The 16634-nt window shown below is 36.5% G+C and overlaps 2 protein-coding genes across 2 annotated transcripts; one reads left to right on the forward strand and one right to left on the reverse strand.

Annotated features, from left to right (window-relative positions):
* Positions 1 to 3780: 3780 nt before the first annotated feature.
* On the reverse strand, positions 3781 to 6789 carry LOC135617880 (uncharacterized). The gene is made up of 3 exons (XM_065118601.1): positions 6068 to 6789; positions 5429 to 5972; positions 3781 to 4159 (listed from the first exon to the last, which is right to left on the reverse strand). Exons 1-3 carry the CDS (start codon positions 6688 to 6690, stop codon positions 4016 to 4018), a joined length of 1311 nt encoding a protein of 436 aa, XP_064974673.1. The 5' UTR covers positions 6691 to 6789; the 3' UTR covers positions 3781 to 4015.
* A 135-nt stretch (positions 6790 to 6924) lies between these two features.
* On the forward strand, positions 6925 to 16111 carry LOC135617879 (beclin-1-like protein). The gene is made up of 10 exons (XM_065118600.1): positions 6925 to 7205; positions 7479 to 7831; positions 7935 to 8105; positions 9552 to 9676; positions 10283 to 10331; positions 11681 to 11839; positions 12125 to 12210; positions 13112 to 13183; positions 14277 to 14426; positions 15642 to 16111. The coding sequence occupies exons 1-10, from the start codon at positions 7052 to 7054 to the stop codon at positions 15865 to 15867; spliced, it is 1545 nt and encodes a 514-aa protein (XP_064974672.1). The 5' UTR covers positions 6925 to 7051; the 3' UTR covers positions 15868 to 16111.
* The last annotated feature ends 523 nt before the right edge of the window (positions 16112 to 16634 follow it).

Genomic DNA, 16634 nt, shown 5'->3' on the forward strand with positions numbered 1-16634 from the left:
CCTTGGACTTCTAAAAGGTTCTAAGCATTCGATGAACATGTGTCATGCTATAGAAACTTGTTTAGGTAACGTCAGATAAAACCATTTCATTATTACAACAGGCCTTTAATACAGATGAAGCCTAAACGGCTGACACAAATTTCAAGCAAGAATAATGAGGTTAATTAGAAACTTGCCACGACATGGAGTGTGGTTTCACTAGCTTTCACATCATTTAGATCTCAGACGGAAAACCCCAAATTTACCAAAAATGCTGATAGATCAGTACACTAAAAAAAAAAGAAAATGGTCAGACTGATCCATGCATATCTAGTTTTCTATGAATTGTTTGCTCAGAAGTCTTTTAACAAGAACAACTTTTTTGGTTCCTTTCATGGTAAACAACGTTAATATTGAGTTGAATTATATTAGTAAGAACGAACGGTTTGAACAAGCTAACAAGTATGGAACATTGACTAAAGGTCAACAATAGTTTAACAAAGCAATCTAGAATAACCATCTCCATCCTATGGAACATTGACTAAAGGTCAACAATAGTTTAACAAAGCAGATATATTATTAAAGCTAAAATGCTGAAAAAAGATTCTAAGGCATCAAGATTGACTATTTGAAACAGGAGTTTGAATGTTGGTGGATACTCACAAGGATTTGTTTCTTCTCCTAAACATTGCTTTAAATTCCTCTTGCCCATCAACAGGTGTTTTTTTTCTTGATCTATCTTTTCTACACCTGCAAGAAAATATGAGATTATAACTGGTAATACCCCAGTCGACCCTTCAATGCTTCTTTATGTATTTAATTATTTAGAGCAAGTAAAAACCAGAAGTCTAATAGATTCCTTGTAATATTCTCATCTAACATATGAGTTTGCAGGAGTAACATTACTATCCATTTTTTTTCTAATATCATAATGCTGATGTTAAACTACACCAAAATTTATTCCCCGAATGCATACAAATAAGTTAACAGTAGTATCAATAGGTCGTACAGAGAGTATGACTTATTGTAATATGTCAATTAATTCTATATAATGGGTAAGGGTAAGATTAAGATTGATTTATAAGAATATGATAGGTGTATTACTATTAACTTCAGCTTAAGTGTTTTGATCAATGATTTAGATCTAACAAAATCGATAGACTAGTTAGCCCATCAAAATTGAATTGTGAGAAATAGTATCAAAGCCGATCTAGTACTAGAACATGGTGAGAGACTCGAGTGGAAAAGGACTATCTGTGGATGGAGTCAGAAGACTTATTATGGCATGGAACCACTATCGGGCTATGACTCATATACACCATGCTAGGGTTTGATCTAATTTATGTTGGGCCTTGACTAGAATGTCAAGCCCTTCAGTGTTAGATATTATAACATTTCTGATTAGTCCCGGTAAGATTAAAATTACTTATAAGGGTCTGAAAGATATATTACTATCAAATTTAACCTAAGTATTTTGACTAATGGTTTAGGCTCAATTAAATTGATAGACTAGTTAACCTATCAGGACGTGACACTTATGTTCCAATTTGACTCTGCTATATGAAAGTTAACATAAACATTGATACTTATTATCATAATTATTTTGTAATATGTTTTCCAAGTAAAAAGCTCTACAATATGAGAAGCACAGAGCCGTAGAAAAGCCCAATAAGGCCTCTAGGAACTAAGAAAAAATATTATACTCCATATGGTCTTCATATTGTTCAGCCATAAATTAGGCCATGCATCTTGAACCAACATCCATGGAACAGATGTATTAATAAATTATTGAAGCAGAACAGAATATGTCCATTTGATGACAGTTAACAGCAAATGCTAGTACTCACACTCGGAAACATGTTTACCTTAGTCTATGTAACAGCAATGCATGTAACTACATGTCCGCTAGCATATTGTCAGATATCGCAAACAAACATATGATAAATGCATACAGTTTCAGACAAATAACAAACAGTTGCCAAGGACGCAATGAGAAAGAGATCAAATAGACTGGAGCCATCGGAAGACAGTACTAATTGATAAATAAATTAGGAGGCCTAAAAATGGTTCTGCATAACACTAATATCCAGACCAGTAATTGGACCACTAATAAAGTATGTGGGCACATAGTGTAAGGCCAACTAGCAAAATCTGTAGTTGAGTTTGAGTTCCATCCCTTCTCTTCAATTGATAATGCAAGATGCTGATAAAGCTTGATATGTTCATGGAAGAGTTCACAGAACTTAGAAAGATTACTGAAAAGAATAGATGCAGAAGTGTATCTAGTATCAGTAGTATCTTGTTCAGACCATCTAAGTCGAACTATATCAAAGTAGCAAAGAGAAAACATGGAGACTGCATGTTTACGGTGCTCATTTGCAACTTAGGCGACCAACATGTGAGTCATGCAAATAATCTCCCTATTTTAACAGACATGACTGTATACTGTCCCTCCCCAGATCCAGAATCGGCGAGAGTCTCATGCAATAGGCCGCTGTTTTAAAGGAAACACATACAACATCATGCTGAATTAAGGCAATATGTCATAATTTGTTGAAAATACATAAGCCGAGTGTTGACTCTCAGATTTCCTAATTACATCCTTTGTCTGTATTTTGCGAGGAAAAATGACTACAGACCATAGAAAATTTGGAGAATATAAGTCCTTCACGAACTGCTTGGTTTCAAAAGGATGAAGATGATGCAAGATCAATTAATTAACAACTATAATGACATCTGTCAACGAAGTATAAAGTACTTTCAAGGTCCACATGTGTCGATCAACCGGCTTTAAGTGCTGGTTCTGTATGTAAAAGTACCTAACATTATCAACTCATATACCTCTAAAATCAACAATCAAAATCAGCACAGAGCATTTACTTGCAGTTTCGCTTGAGAATAAGAATTGCTCAAACATCTGCCCTTCTGGCTAAAATGATCTCCAGGAATGTATTGCATTTTTCGAAGAAGAGAGTGAAACGGATCATCTATCAAGGAGAAGACCCGATGCTATACTTTTTCCAGGGTTCCGATGATCCAACTCAACAGAGATAAATTACATACGGAAGCGAATCTAAAGCAATCGCGTAATCGATTGAAACGAGGACGAGAGCGAATCGAATCTGCGAACCATGCTTACCGGATCCTCGGAACGTTGATCGGCTGCCCTCTCTTCTGCCTCATCATCGAATGCATCCGCCGTTGTGTGTCATCGATTCCTTTCGAGTGAGATGGGGGAGAAGCGGGGCCGGGGATGAGGACGATCGCGTGGTGCGGATCGAATGTTTCCCGCCGACGCGGCGTTTGAATACCAGACGTCTATTTAATGGTGAATTTATATTTCTGGGAAAAAACCCCAAATTTTGGATTTTTGTAAATCCAAATAATGTTCCTGCCGTTTTGAAAAGATCAAAAATACCCTTTAAAGGTGAATTTTCATCAAAATCTAGTTTGAATTAAATCGGTACTATAATGTCTTTGAATAAAGCTAAATCAATACTATAATACTTTTAATTTACAGCTTTTTCAACGGAGTTTTAATTATTTTTATTGTTGAACTAAAAACATTGTAGCTCCATTAAAAATATTATAACTAAATAATATCTTCTTCTATTTATTTCATAATAAATATTATATGATTTTTTTTAAAATATTTAGACTTAAATTTAAGATGAAGTAGAAAAGAAAAAAAATAAACCTTTATTATATTTTATTTTGAAGTATATTAAAACTTTTATAATTCTCATCCAAAATCAGAGTTTCCTACATATGTACAAAATCCAGAAGGCACAAACAAAATGATACAGCAAAAGATTCAGTCAACTTTGTTCATTCGATCACATAAATTCACGATGCTTAGAAACCATTCACAGATTACAGCATTAGTTGCACGATGATGTCAAAACATGTCAACACTAGATGGTAATTCTCAACCATAATGCCCTATACTATGAAGAATATATGATATGCATGATAAAAGAGCATCAAAGATATGTAGTAGAGTGGTGGTCACACAGATGTCCCTCTTGACTCTTGTCTATTTAGCTAGAACCTTCTTGGGCAACTTTTCCAGTGGTGTTGTTTTCAGCAGAAAAAGCCTTGAAGCACGCTCCTGCAAGGTACCACCACATTTAAGTCCATGCTTCTGCAGCAGTGATTTCAGCCGTTCCATACCAAGCACCTGAAACCACCATTTATAAGCAAATTACATGTTTCAAAAACGGCTACTTTAAAAAAAAAGCAACCAACTATCCAAGTAAACGACCCATGGGGAAATAATTTTGGATCAAGGAACAAACTTGCATATCGTTCACATGGAGAAATGCATTTTTGTATCGAATAGCAATTACATCTAGACAGAGTAGAAGTGGTAACACTAGTTTGTATGGTAAAGGGAAAATAATTGTCATTACATGGTTGGTAAGTCTGCTGCTACCCTATAACAATCATCTATATTGGCATTTAGTATCATCCAGAGTATTGACTCATTCCAACAGGTGCAAGATAAATTATTCTGATTGCCATTTCTTCTCATCCATGATCAGACCAGTAGGTGCTTTCCAACTGTTGGGTACTAGTTCCTGTAAAACTAAGTACTGACCTATATATCATATCCAACTAGATAATGTGATTGGGTTAGTGTTTTTAGGACTATTCCACACAGAATCTAAGATCTTGACTATGCCAACACTCCTATTTTTTTTATTTTTCAATGAAGTGACAATCATGAATTTGTTAAACTATAAGAAAAACAATATGTAATTAATTGGCTACCACATTATGTGGCCATATAATGCAGCTAACTTCTCACATATCTATTGTAATTCATAATGAAACCAACATTAGGTCTAATGTATTTGAACCTAGATCCAAAAACAACTGTACCAGAATCACTGACACCTAGCAAAACTAATATAATCATGCCCAAGAAGCATAAAGAATAACTTCTCTTATATTTTATTCAAATTACTCAAATGAGCTTATCAGGATTTTTTATATGTTGGCTAGCTTCTTAAACAGCATTATGCTTCATGCTAATACACTTAAGTGATAAGTTCATCCCAAACGAAAGTTGCCACTAGCATTTCTTTGTCATATAAGCTTATAAAGATTCTTGTATGTCGATGGAGCTTTGTCAACACAATTATGTCTCGAGATACTCGAGAAACCAAAGTTCCAGAGATACCAATTAATACAAGTCTATTTCCACAACATTGCATTATATTACTTTGTGAAATATTAATAAGGATAGCATAGGCCTGTTTATCTCAATAAGCCATAACAGTCAGCTAGAGCTAAGGTACTTGATCTCATATACTTAAGCCTTGTTTTAAGCAGATTCTCCAACGCAAGCATTGATGTTAGTTCTACACATTTAAAAGCTAAACATTAGCAGACATATAAAAAACATGGGAAAAGGATGGATAATATTAGAACATCACAGCTATACCTCCAATTCTGCTGCTGAGTCATAATTGTCAAAGTTCAGTAGTTCCTCTGGACTGGACACATTGGTGCTCTCAATAACTGTTTCCTTATTGACCAGCTCAGGTACTTTCTGTGCTGATTCAGGTTGACTCTCCACTTCTAATTTGTACTCGCTTGCCTTTGGCGCCTCTTCCACAGCAGAAACCACAACATCCTTAACTTCTTCAGGTGCTCCAGCTTTGCCTGCATCAATTTCATCTGATCCTGAGTTACTGTCTCCACTTCCAGACACCTGTTCAACCGCTGGTGAACTCAAGATACCATCTCCATTTAGCTCATCAATGTTGCTTTTCGCAGAACCACCACCAGATGATTCGCCATCAGAATCAGCACCAGAAAAGGAACCTGATGCTGTGACATCCTCATCTACCTTGCTTTGGTTCAAACAATTTCCATCATCAAGTACTACAGATTTCTCATCTACATTATCACTATCATCATCTTCGTCTTCGTGTTCGCTGTCATCTGTATCACTATCACTGTCTTCCATCTTTTTCTTTCCCAGCCTAGGTAATCAAGTAGATCGAACAATGAGTGACAAGAACAAATTTAAAAAATACTTCTTTTTTAATCAAAAGAATCCAAAAAACGCAAAACTCACCATATCTTCAAGCGCTTGGAAGAAGGCTCGGACAGAGGCAAGATTTTACGCTTAGACTCCTTGTACAACGAGAAGGATTGCCGCACCGACTCCTCTACCTCCTCCATACACTTCTCTGCGTCCTCTCTATACTTCTCCAGGTATTTCTCCACGGCCGCTGTCGAGTTCTTCTTCACCTCCTTGGCCTTCTTTTTCAGGAAATCCTCCGCTAGCTTCTCTAGCCTCCGCTCCTCGGCCTCGGCCTTCCACTCCTCAAGCTTCTTCTCGGCGTTCACGTGGCGAAGCCGGCGGCCGCTCATGTCCCTGCAGGCGTCGAAGTTGTTGGTCTTCTTCTGACCGGCCTTTGTAGCAGCGCCACGGAGGAGGGAGCCGAACCCTCCCTTGCCACCGGGAAGGCGGAGGAGAAGGCTAACAGAGGGGAAGAGGCCGTCAGTCGAGGCCGAGATGACGGTTTCGTCGGAGATTACTCGGGATCCAGACACGAGACGAAGGAATCGGAGGGGAATTCGGGTTCTCGCGACGAGATCGCGCCTTAGGGTTTCGCCGGAGAGGGTGGGGGAGGGGATCTGGAGGCATTGGGTTCGACCGTCGAGAAGCTTGACGAAGATCTGGTAGATCGCCATGGATGCGCAGAAGGAATCCTACGTTTTCAATTCGGAGGATCCCCGACAGAAGCCCTAATTGCGTGTAGAGGGAGAGGTATTGGAATCGAGCGACGGAGAGAGCAATAGGCGTACCACCTTAAGGACGCGGCTTATGTGGGCCCCACAGCCATTACCCAACCCAAGCCCTTGAGGGGCGCGGTGGGGCCCGCACATAAGCCGAGTCCTTAAGGCGGTTCTCTCACTTACGGTGATTTGTTCCAACGGCGACGGCATAAAAAAATTCAGGTTTGCACGGATTTCGTGAAGGGTGATTTGCTGGGGGTTTCGACCTTCGTGGTGCGAGGGCGAGTTCGCTCGAGGGGCAAGGAAGACGAATCCGATGGAGGACGAAATCGGAGGAGGAGACAAGGGGAAGAGCTTCCCGATGGATCCCAACCTCCCCATAGGGGTCTGCCAGAACTGCCACCACGCCCTCTGCGTCGTCGGCGTCGATTCCTACGCCGACAAGTTCTTCAACGACCCATCCCGCTCCGGTTAGGGTTTCTCTTCCTCCTCGATATTTTCGGCCTCATTTTCTCTTCTCTTCGATCTCTGGTTGAAATTGTTAGCAGCCTCGTTTTCTTCGCTCCCTTCTTGTGAGCGAAGAGTGTTTGGGCGTCTAAAATGCAGCAATAAGGTTAATTTGGACCGAGGCTTGAAAGAACCGTCTTTTGGCTAAAAATTTGTGATCTTTTGCATATTGGTATTCAGTAAATAGATTGAAATTCGTGACATAAAATTAAGATTTGCACTATCGATGCATGTAGGCATGCAAGCCTCCACAGTTCAGGGAAGCGTGATGGCCGCTAGCCGAATGGATCATTCATTTGTGGTGCTACCAAAACAAAAATATCAGGGTCATGGAGTTCCGCCACGCCCACGAAGCACTACTCCACAGCCAGACAATAGCCACTCTGCAAAGGCAATCGAGGAGTCATATGTTGTGTTACCACCTGCTGCTGCTTCAATGTACAAGAGTGAGTTGACACCTGAAGAGGGGGGAGCCCAACAACGGTTCCAAGGTGGAAGTCCTAGCAGTGGTTTGCAGGTCAATGGCCCAGGATTCCACTCTAGCATAATCTTGAAAAGGGCATTTGATATTGCAACTACACAGACACAGGTACTGGCAGTTGACTACCAGTTCTCAAACACCTCTTTCTTCAAATACTTTGTCTACTGTTTTTAAAGCAACATTTCTTTATTTCTCATACACTTCTTTGTAGGTTGAGCAACCTCTTTGTTTGGAATGCATGAGACTGTTGTCAGATAAACTTGATAAAGAGGTAGAAGATGTGAACCGAGACATCAAATCCTATGAAGCATGCCTTAAACAATTTGAAATGGAATCCTATGATGTTCTTAGTGAGGCCGACTTTCTACAAGAGAAAGCGAAGGTAACTCTCAAATGTCTACATTTTGGCTTGGCTTTTAATGCATATTCATATTGTGACTTAATCATGATGTTGAAAAAGAAACCTAAGCAGACCCAAGAGAAACTTTCTTCTTTATGTCTTTTCCTCTTCTTAGATTATCTAAAACCTGATGGATGGTCTGTCCTGGTCTCAGGATGCTAGAAAGGGTCTTGCATCTGAAGAAATTATGGTCATAGTCAGAGCTAAAGTTGGCCAATTTCAAGAATCTGAGAAATAAAAAGAACTGAAAGATGGTAAAAATTACATTACTTTAGTTCACTTGTCATCCTAAGACTTGTCATCCTCCTCTTAGGGCCCTAAGGTCTAGCTGAATGCCTACTGAACCTTTTGCTATAGAATTATATAGTTTTTCTGACGTACTCTTTTTATTAAAAGAAGGGTGGTTTAATTGAGATTCATATTCCTAGGGAAACAGAAAAAGAATACTTGGCAGTTGTTCCCCTTATATATAATGTATCCAAGTGAAGAAAGAAGTTGCATATTTCCTAGATCCAGCAGGAAATTTTAGGCCTCTTAAATTCTGAAGTTGCCTTGTCAGGAAGGTTTGTTAATCCTTTTTTGAGAATATTTGTGCTGAATATATAGAGATTGTGAAAAAAATGAGAAGTTTACTATATTTTGGTGTCATTCCTTTTGCTTTAGGTTTAATTCTACAACCAGTACAACTTCATCAGCAGAGACTTGCATTATGATCTTAATGCTTAAGTTTCAGGATCAAATCTTATTATGGATAAATTCATTTATATGATTGATATTTAATGTTTGAAGTTGCATTTGCCTTCTCATTATTTTCCTCCAGCATATTGATTTTCTGTACATGTATTTTAAAAAATTTCAAAAAGATTCAACAATTATATGAAGAAGATAAAAGAGACTTAAATTAAGAAGTGACTCATTGGACATCGAATGATATATTTAGACTAGTTTAACAATACTCTTAGGAGTGTTGAATCCTGAGACTTCGTTCACTGAATCTTAATCATCAAGATTGTTAACAATAGAATTACTTGATGGTACAATAGGGTTCTGAAAATTTCTATAGTTTGTGTCATGTTATGATAGATTATAACAGGTCATAATGCCACAATTTGATTCAGCCACATAGATATGTTCCAGCCATCATGCTTTCTTAAGCCATAATTTTGACAGTGCATGCTTATTATTAAATCTTTTTCAATTTCAGTCTCGCCCAAAAAAGGAGGGTCTATGTAAAGCAACTGATAGACAACATAAAATCTCACTATATCTTATTTGCGCATAATATAGTTGATTACTGTTCAATAAAGTTGTTTAGATTAATGAGAATAGAAGTCTATGAATGATAATGTGATAACAATTATATTATTTTATGCTGTGTTATTTCATTAATTCACCTTTTCTAAGCATCTTTGATACGAACACTTTTAGATTGGGGAAGAAGAGAGAAGACTTCAGGCTGAAATTGAAGAAATTGAGAAGCAGCGTTTGGAAGTTAATGCTGAACTGAAGGAGGTACAAGTGAAATCCAAGAAGTTTAAAGAGTTAGAGGAGCGGTATGTATTTTTATTTCCACACTTAGATAACTTTGTCATTTGGTATAAGGAGAGGAGGGAGGAGGAGCTGGAGTAGAACACAAAGGAGAGTGCGGCATTTCTTTTACTGTGAATAAATATGAAGTCAGAAATATTAATATTATCAAGTTATCCACACAAGCATTCATAGCCTAGTAGCTTTAAAACCATAAAATAAAACATTGTGCTCATATAAGCAATTTCCCTTGGCTAAATTATAACCTGTAACCACAGTAAATGGAATTCAAAATTGTCAATCTATGAATAACTTTGGCGTCAGACATGTTAACAACATTAACTTATCCATACAGGACCCTTGTCTTTAAACTTTGAATCTATCTGTGATCACAGTGGATGGGTCCAGAATTGTGAATCTATGCATAAAATTTTCGCTTTCATGTTGCATTTGCGATCTCAAGACTGGAACTGTTTCATGGACAAAATTTAAACCCTCAATCCTTCTTCAACTACAGTCTTATAGCCCTTTCTATCAATTCAGATTTTGGGTTCATATGTTCATTTAATTTGAATTCATACCTTCCTTTCCTACTAAATAACTTGGAGATGTTTTTGTTGTTTCTTATACAGCTATTGGCATGAGTTCAACTCCTTCCAATTCCAACTGATTTCTCATCAGGTTGTTTTCTGTAAAATCCTAAAATTTTCAGTTATGAGTTTATATTGCTTTTGGAATAAAAATAACTTCCATCATTATGATTATGTCTCCATTTAGCTCAATAATCATTTGTTATATACTGTCCAAGAGCAGTGGCTTTATTCAGGCTTGTGTCCAGGACCCAAATAGTTTCACCTTTCAATAGTTATTCTCAGAGAAAAGCAAAATAGATACAGTGTTGGCTATGCATGCTTCTGTTATTTTCATTTTGTTAAAATGCTTCTAAATGTGGTGTCTTATTTTTGGTAAGGCTTGTGGAGTTGTTATTGGCTTCAGAAACCTTTTTGCAAGAAATTCTTGGTGAATGTAATAGTAGCATGACTTTGTGTATTTCTCCATCCTTTAGTACTTAATTATATTGCCAAGGCTTTAAACGTATATCAACAAAGTGTTCATAGACCATGATCAAAGGTGAGCCTTTGGTACCATGGTCATGATGCTTTTGATCATAGTACCAGGATTGGTCATAAAAATATTCTCTCTAAATGCAAGATTAAGACTACATGTATCAACTCTTTTAGTCCCCACATTGGCAGGGGTCTCATGCACTGTCAAATTTTTTTTTTCCATATAACCATAAATAATGACTATTGAGGATGCTCTCTTAACAGAGGTTAAAATGATAACATAAAACAAACACCGCAAGGTTCATGCTTGTAATCTGGCATCTAGACTTCAAGACCTTCATAAGCATCTAAATAAGGTGAGACTAGTTATGATTGCTTGGTCCAAATTGTCTGTGGTTGAGCTTATTTTATAGTAAATTTTCTTATGAGAATTGGTGGTGGTGAACTTAGTTAGAGCTGATCTTGATAATGGTGGCTTTAGTCGGATAGATCATTGGGTTTTGTTGGTTGTTGACAGTGTTGCATGGCCTTTGTGCAGATCACTATATTATCTTTCAGTATGTAAATTAACTATGTAAATTACAATTGCAGAACCATCTTCTTTGATACTATGGACTCCTATAGAAAAGATAATATAGATGTTACTGATTTTTTTACTCCAGTAGTTGCCTGGCTTAAGATTATTGGGAGCTTAATGCAGATTTTGAGGATACTTTATATAATTGTCTGATATGCAACTTGACTAATCTTGTTTCTTGTATTGTCTGATTAAAAAATTATAATATTTGCCTCTGATGCTGAATTTTCTTGAAAAAAATTGTGGCAGGCTGTTGCCTTTGGCCTCAGTATATGGCTGTCATAGTCTAGAAAACATATATTGCATATTTCATGTATTAGGACTATATAGTTGTTGAATTTTTTTGTTTATCTTGGTTGTCACCAAGTTTTTCTCCAACATGTCAGGAAGAGAGAGATGCTCTATTAGCCAAGATAGAAGTTTCACAAGCACACTTAGATTTACTGAAGCGAACCAATGTGCTAAATGATGCTTTCTCTATTTCACATGATGGAGAATTTGGAACTATTAACAACTTTCGACTTGGCCGTCTTCCTAAGATACCGGTATGCTACACCAGGACTGGGTAAAAAGTTTCTGCATATTCTTTATTAAGCTCCTTAAGTACTTCTATTCTGTTTTACTATATTTAAGAAATTGGTAGCACATATTAATTTGTTTTACTTTCCTTAGTTAGATTTATTCTATTATTTTCTTGATCCTTTCTTATTTTGGTGCAATTTTGCGTTGCTTGTCAATCACTGACCATGTAATTTTGGCCGGAGTTATGCATTATGCACTCTGTTCGGCTTGTGTTTTCATTTTTCATTGACCATTCTGTTGATCTCCAGGTTGAATGGGATGAAATAAATGCTGCTTGGGGCCAGGCATGTCTTCTTCTTCATACTATGGCTCAACATTTTCGACCAAAGTTTCTGTATCTTTCAACTGAGTTATATCTGTTGGCTCACTACATGTTGTTTTTATGTTGTTGCAAAGCATATATGTCAATATGTGATTATTCTGAAAAATGTGTTTTAATTGCGAGTTTTGAGATAGCTTCATTTTCAACCTATTTTCAAGCTGACATCTGATGGTGAATGCCCAATTCAGCCAGTTTACTCTTCATATTTGTGGCTTTTTTGAGTTTATGTTTGTTGAGTTGGTATGAATTTTTTGTTTTTTTAGTGACTTTATGAAGAATGTACAAGCTGTTCTACTTTGCATGACTGGAACATATCCTTCCAGGAAGTGTTGGATTTTGGGACAATTATCCAAATATGATTTTCTACCAACACTAATTCATGCTATATTACAGACTTATGGCTGCCATATTGGTTGACAATAAAATATCTGGTGCATTATCCTTAAGGTTACAGATATAGACAGTCTTCATTGTTGTTTTTTTTCCATCAAATGGTTATTGACAGTTTTTGACAATCTTATGAAGTGACATTTTCCCTGGTTGCTGGTTATGGTTGGTTTTTTAGTCACAAGGAAAACCTTAGTTGTTTTTTAATAGTCACTATTGTTATAAGTTTTGTTTAGACTTTTTTCTTTGCATTTTTGTGATTTATGCTATGCATTAATATGTTGAGCATGCATATGCCAATTTTCTGCTCTTGAAATGTTTGGGGACCGTTTCTCTGCTTTTATCCTTCCTTTTTTCATATGTTTTGGATATAGTGTCAGGTCTATACTTCTGATTCTGCATGTTTTGCAATCCTGCATATTAGTATTTTCTTCGTTCCAGCTTTTGCCTCATCAAACTTGATCCAAGCTGTAGACAATTTTCTTCATGGTTACATGCATCATGTTCCTTAACTTGTATCTGGTAGGTATCGAATAAAGATTCTTCCGATGGGAAGCTATCCCCGTATTATGGACAATAACAATAATACATATGACCTGTAAGTGACGTTACGCTCACCTCTTCTGCATAATTTTTTAAGGTCTACTGATTTTGCTGGTACATGCAAAGGCACTTGTTTTCTGTTAAATTATTCTATAAACAGATTTTTACACTTTCGCATGTCAATTTTATCTGTTAATTCATTCACTAGATTTCCGGTCGATGGAAAAATGGCTATATTTTGTGAAGTCTTCCAAAGAGATATCATCATTGTATATCATAAGACTTACGACCACAATGTTCTATGCTGTCCTGTAGTACTAGTTCTTGGTTCTTTTGTTGAACTCCCCACTGCTTAAGAAAGTTATTGAGTTTACTACTTTGTCTATCATCATTGGGAGTTTGTTGTGTTTTCTATTACATTATAGTGATATGAGGAGATGAAATAATAGCTACAGATCTTAAGGTTTCTTTAGTATTTGCATAACTGGATCATGTGAAATAAGAGCAGACGACAATAAATGTTTAGTCATAAATGATAACTAATTACTTCTGTTAACTTGGTACTGCTAGTAGATTAAGACTTCTTTAGATATTGAACTTGATAGATGAATCAGAAAACTGAGAGAAATTTTAGCAGACATGATCGGACAAATATGTTGTGTTCATGATGAAGCTATAGACTGTTTGCATCTAAGATTAGCATTTCTGGATAGTGTGCTGTAATATTCAATTGATTCATTAAAAGATTAAGTAGCTGACCTAAACCATAATTTTTTTTCCTTTATTCAGTAGGTAGGTTATATGAGATCCATAAATTACTTTGATCAGAAATAATGGAATCAGATTGTGCAACCAAAGAGGCCTAGGTTTTGCTGAGGGGAAGATTATAGCAACTGAAGGGTCTAGCTTATTTTCTGGCAGGCTCATAACACAGAAATATATCACTTTTCATATGCTAAGTGTGCTACTTATTTTACAAACTCTTCATAATAATCCAGATGCATGGAAGTAATCTGTGGGCATTGGTCTTTGTCTAAGTGGTGCAAAGCCTTCACTGAAATCCACCATTACCTCTTTCTCCTGAATTTGTAGTCTTGGTGTTGTTTACCTGCATGGAAATGTTGAGATTTAATCTTTTTTGATGCCAGGTTTGGTCCTGTGAATTTGTTCTGGAGCACTCGCTATGACAAAGCAATGACATTGTTTTTGACATGCCTCAAAGAGTTTGCAGAATTTGCAAATCTGAAGGACCAAGAAAATAATATACCTCCTGAGAAATGCTTTAGACTGCCCTACAAGTAGGTCATCTCTTTAATTAGATTCTCTATAGCTGATTATGGAAAATGATAAATTCTCTGTTTTAAGTTTTTCTCCTATATGATGTTTTTTTTTTCAAATGAGCTGCATAAACTGCTTATTTCATCTGCCAAGTTTCACTTGTTTAGTTCATTCCTCAGGTGCATAGTCTTGTCTATTTTTTTATCAATTAACATGTTCTATTTGTAGTCATGCATGTTTACTCTTTCATCATTATCTTATGCACTAAATTACAAATGATTTACATGTATTTAGCCCTGCCCCTTGTGTATCTTTGGCAATATATATTACATTTTTTCTTGGCATGTTCTTTTTATTTCTTCGAGGAGCATTTTTAGTGTAACTATTTTATTGTTCTGTAGAATATACTAATCCTGGAAGAATTTATAATTTTTACTGGAGATTTTATAAGATCTGTGTAGTGCAAAACAGACTTTGTTGCTTATAGTATGTGCTGCCAAAATCTCTTATCCTAGACTGTGTGTATACCTTCCTGGGGTTCTTCTCACAAGATCAAAATTATCAATCTGATATTCTGTCTGGAAGTGCTACAAGAAAATTTATAAATGGCAAATTCTCTGTGGCTATGGACATTTTAGTGTTGGCAATAAGAATGCTCTGATAACTTTAGCTCTTTCACGTCCCTAACTATAATAATAATAATGATGATGATGATGATGATGATGATGATGATGATAGTATTTTTCAATGTTTGGAAATTTATAGTTTTGAAGTGGCCTTAATTTGTTTTATGAAGCTGGAACATGAGATACTATCAGTGTATGAGGTCCCCAAATCTGGTATGTCCCCAAATCTGATAATGTATGTCCACATTAACCATGCCCAAACAAAAGAGTCCACCCAAAAATTTTCTTCTTTTGTGACTCTATTTTAAATGAGTTAATGTACTTCAAAATCAGATCCTAAAATTCTGGCTACATGGGCAGTCTCGTGGTTTACAAAATTTTCTTGACAAGAAGTGAGATTTTGGTACACCATGATTATATGCTATTTTGTGGAATGAAACTTTTTCCTATTGTCCATTAACATTTTGGTTGGTTTTTGGCATTGTTGTAGTGGAACTAGTTTAGTCCCACTATTGGAGACTATTTAAATTGCATGATGTGGGCTTTATTCATTGATTGACCATTGCTACTATTTTAATGAGTTGGCCATTTTGTGTTTTTGTCCAATAGAATTGAGAATGACAAGTTGGATAGCTACACAATCACCCAAAGTTTCAACAAGCAGGAGAATTGGACAAAAGCTCTTAAGTACACATTATGCAATCTTAAATGGGTCCAGTATTGGTTTGTTGGCAATTCCAACTTTCAGCCTCTTTCAGCAATGGCTTCTTCACGTGCTGATGTGCCAGTCATGGGATCTTCGCATGCGAAACAATCTGCTGACCGAAGGAGCTGAGAGTTTCATCGAACCATCCGATGACCTGGCTTAAAGCAACAGTCCAGAGAATCATGCATATGTACAGAAACAAACTATTAGTTTTGCAGTTCAGTTAAAGCATGCAGATTGTTTAACTGGGAATAATAAGAACCCTTTTGCCACTACTGGGAATTTACATGTAAATTCTGATGTTGCGTGCAGAGTGGACGTGTTATGGATACAGATACAGATTCAGAAAGCTAGCTGAATAGTCTTTATAGAATGCTGGTATTTGTTGTTCTTGTGCTGAAAACTAGAATGTGTCGGAACCCCATTGTTGGAGTTAGACATGGAAGAACATAATGCTGTGATACATAGGTTGTCCCGCTTTGACCAAGAGAAAGTCTGATCAATATATTTTCAGTAATCAACTTGAATCATTAGTCTTTTTTATTGAAATAATTTTGCTTGTTTTCAGCTTTTAAAGACATAATTAAGTTAATTTGTGTGTGTGTGTGTGGTTTTTTGTCTCTTTCGTTAAGTTGTACTAACATAAATTACTCAACAAGTGAAGAGAGTTCTCAAATTCCACCCATCATATAATTTATTGATCTTGTTCACTTGCTTGTTGTGGTCGAAGATTGAGATCATTCGTCATGGTTGTTTTTTAGACTGTTCCACACATCTTATGTAATAAGAGGTGTAATTAATCATAAGATCAAGCAATGTATTATCATCGATCATTGCTGGGAATGCACTACAAATTTAATGATGAATCCGAATCGAGCATATTTTGTGTCAAGTAG

The sequence above is a fragment of the Musa acuminata genome, chromosome BXJ2-7 (genome assembly GCF_036884655.1).
Source record: "Musa acuminata AAA Group cultivar baxijiao chromosome BXJ2-7, Cavendish_Baxijiao_AAA, whole genome shotgun sequence".
Lineage (NCBI taxonomy): Eukaryota > Viridiplantae > Streptophyta > Magnoliopsida > Zingiberales > Musaceae > Musa > Musa acuminata.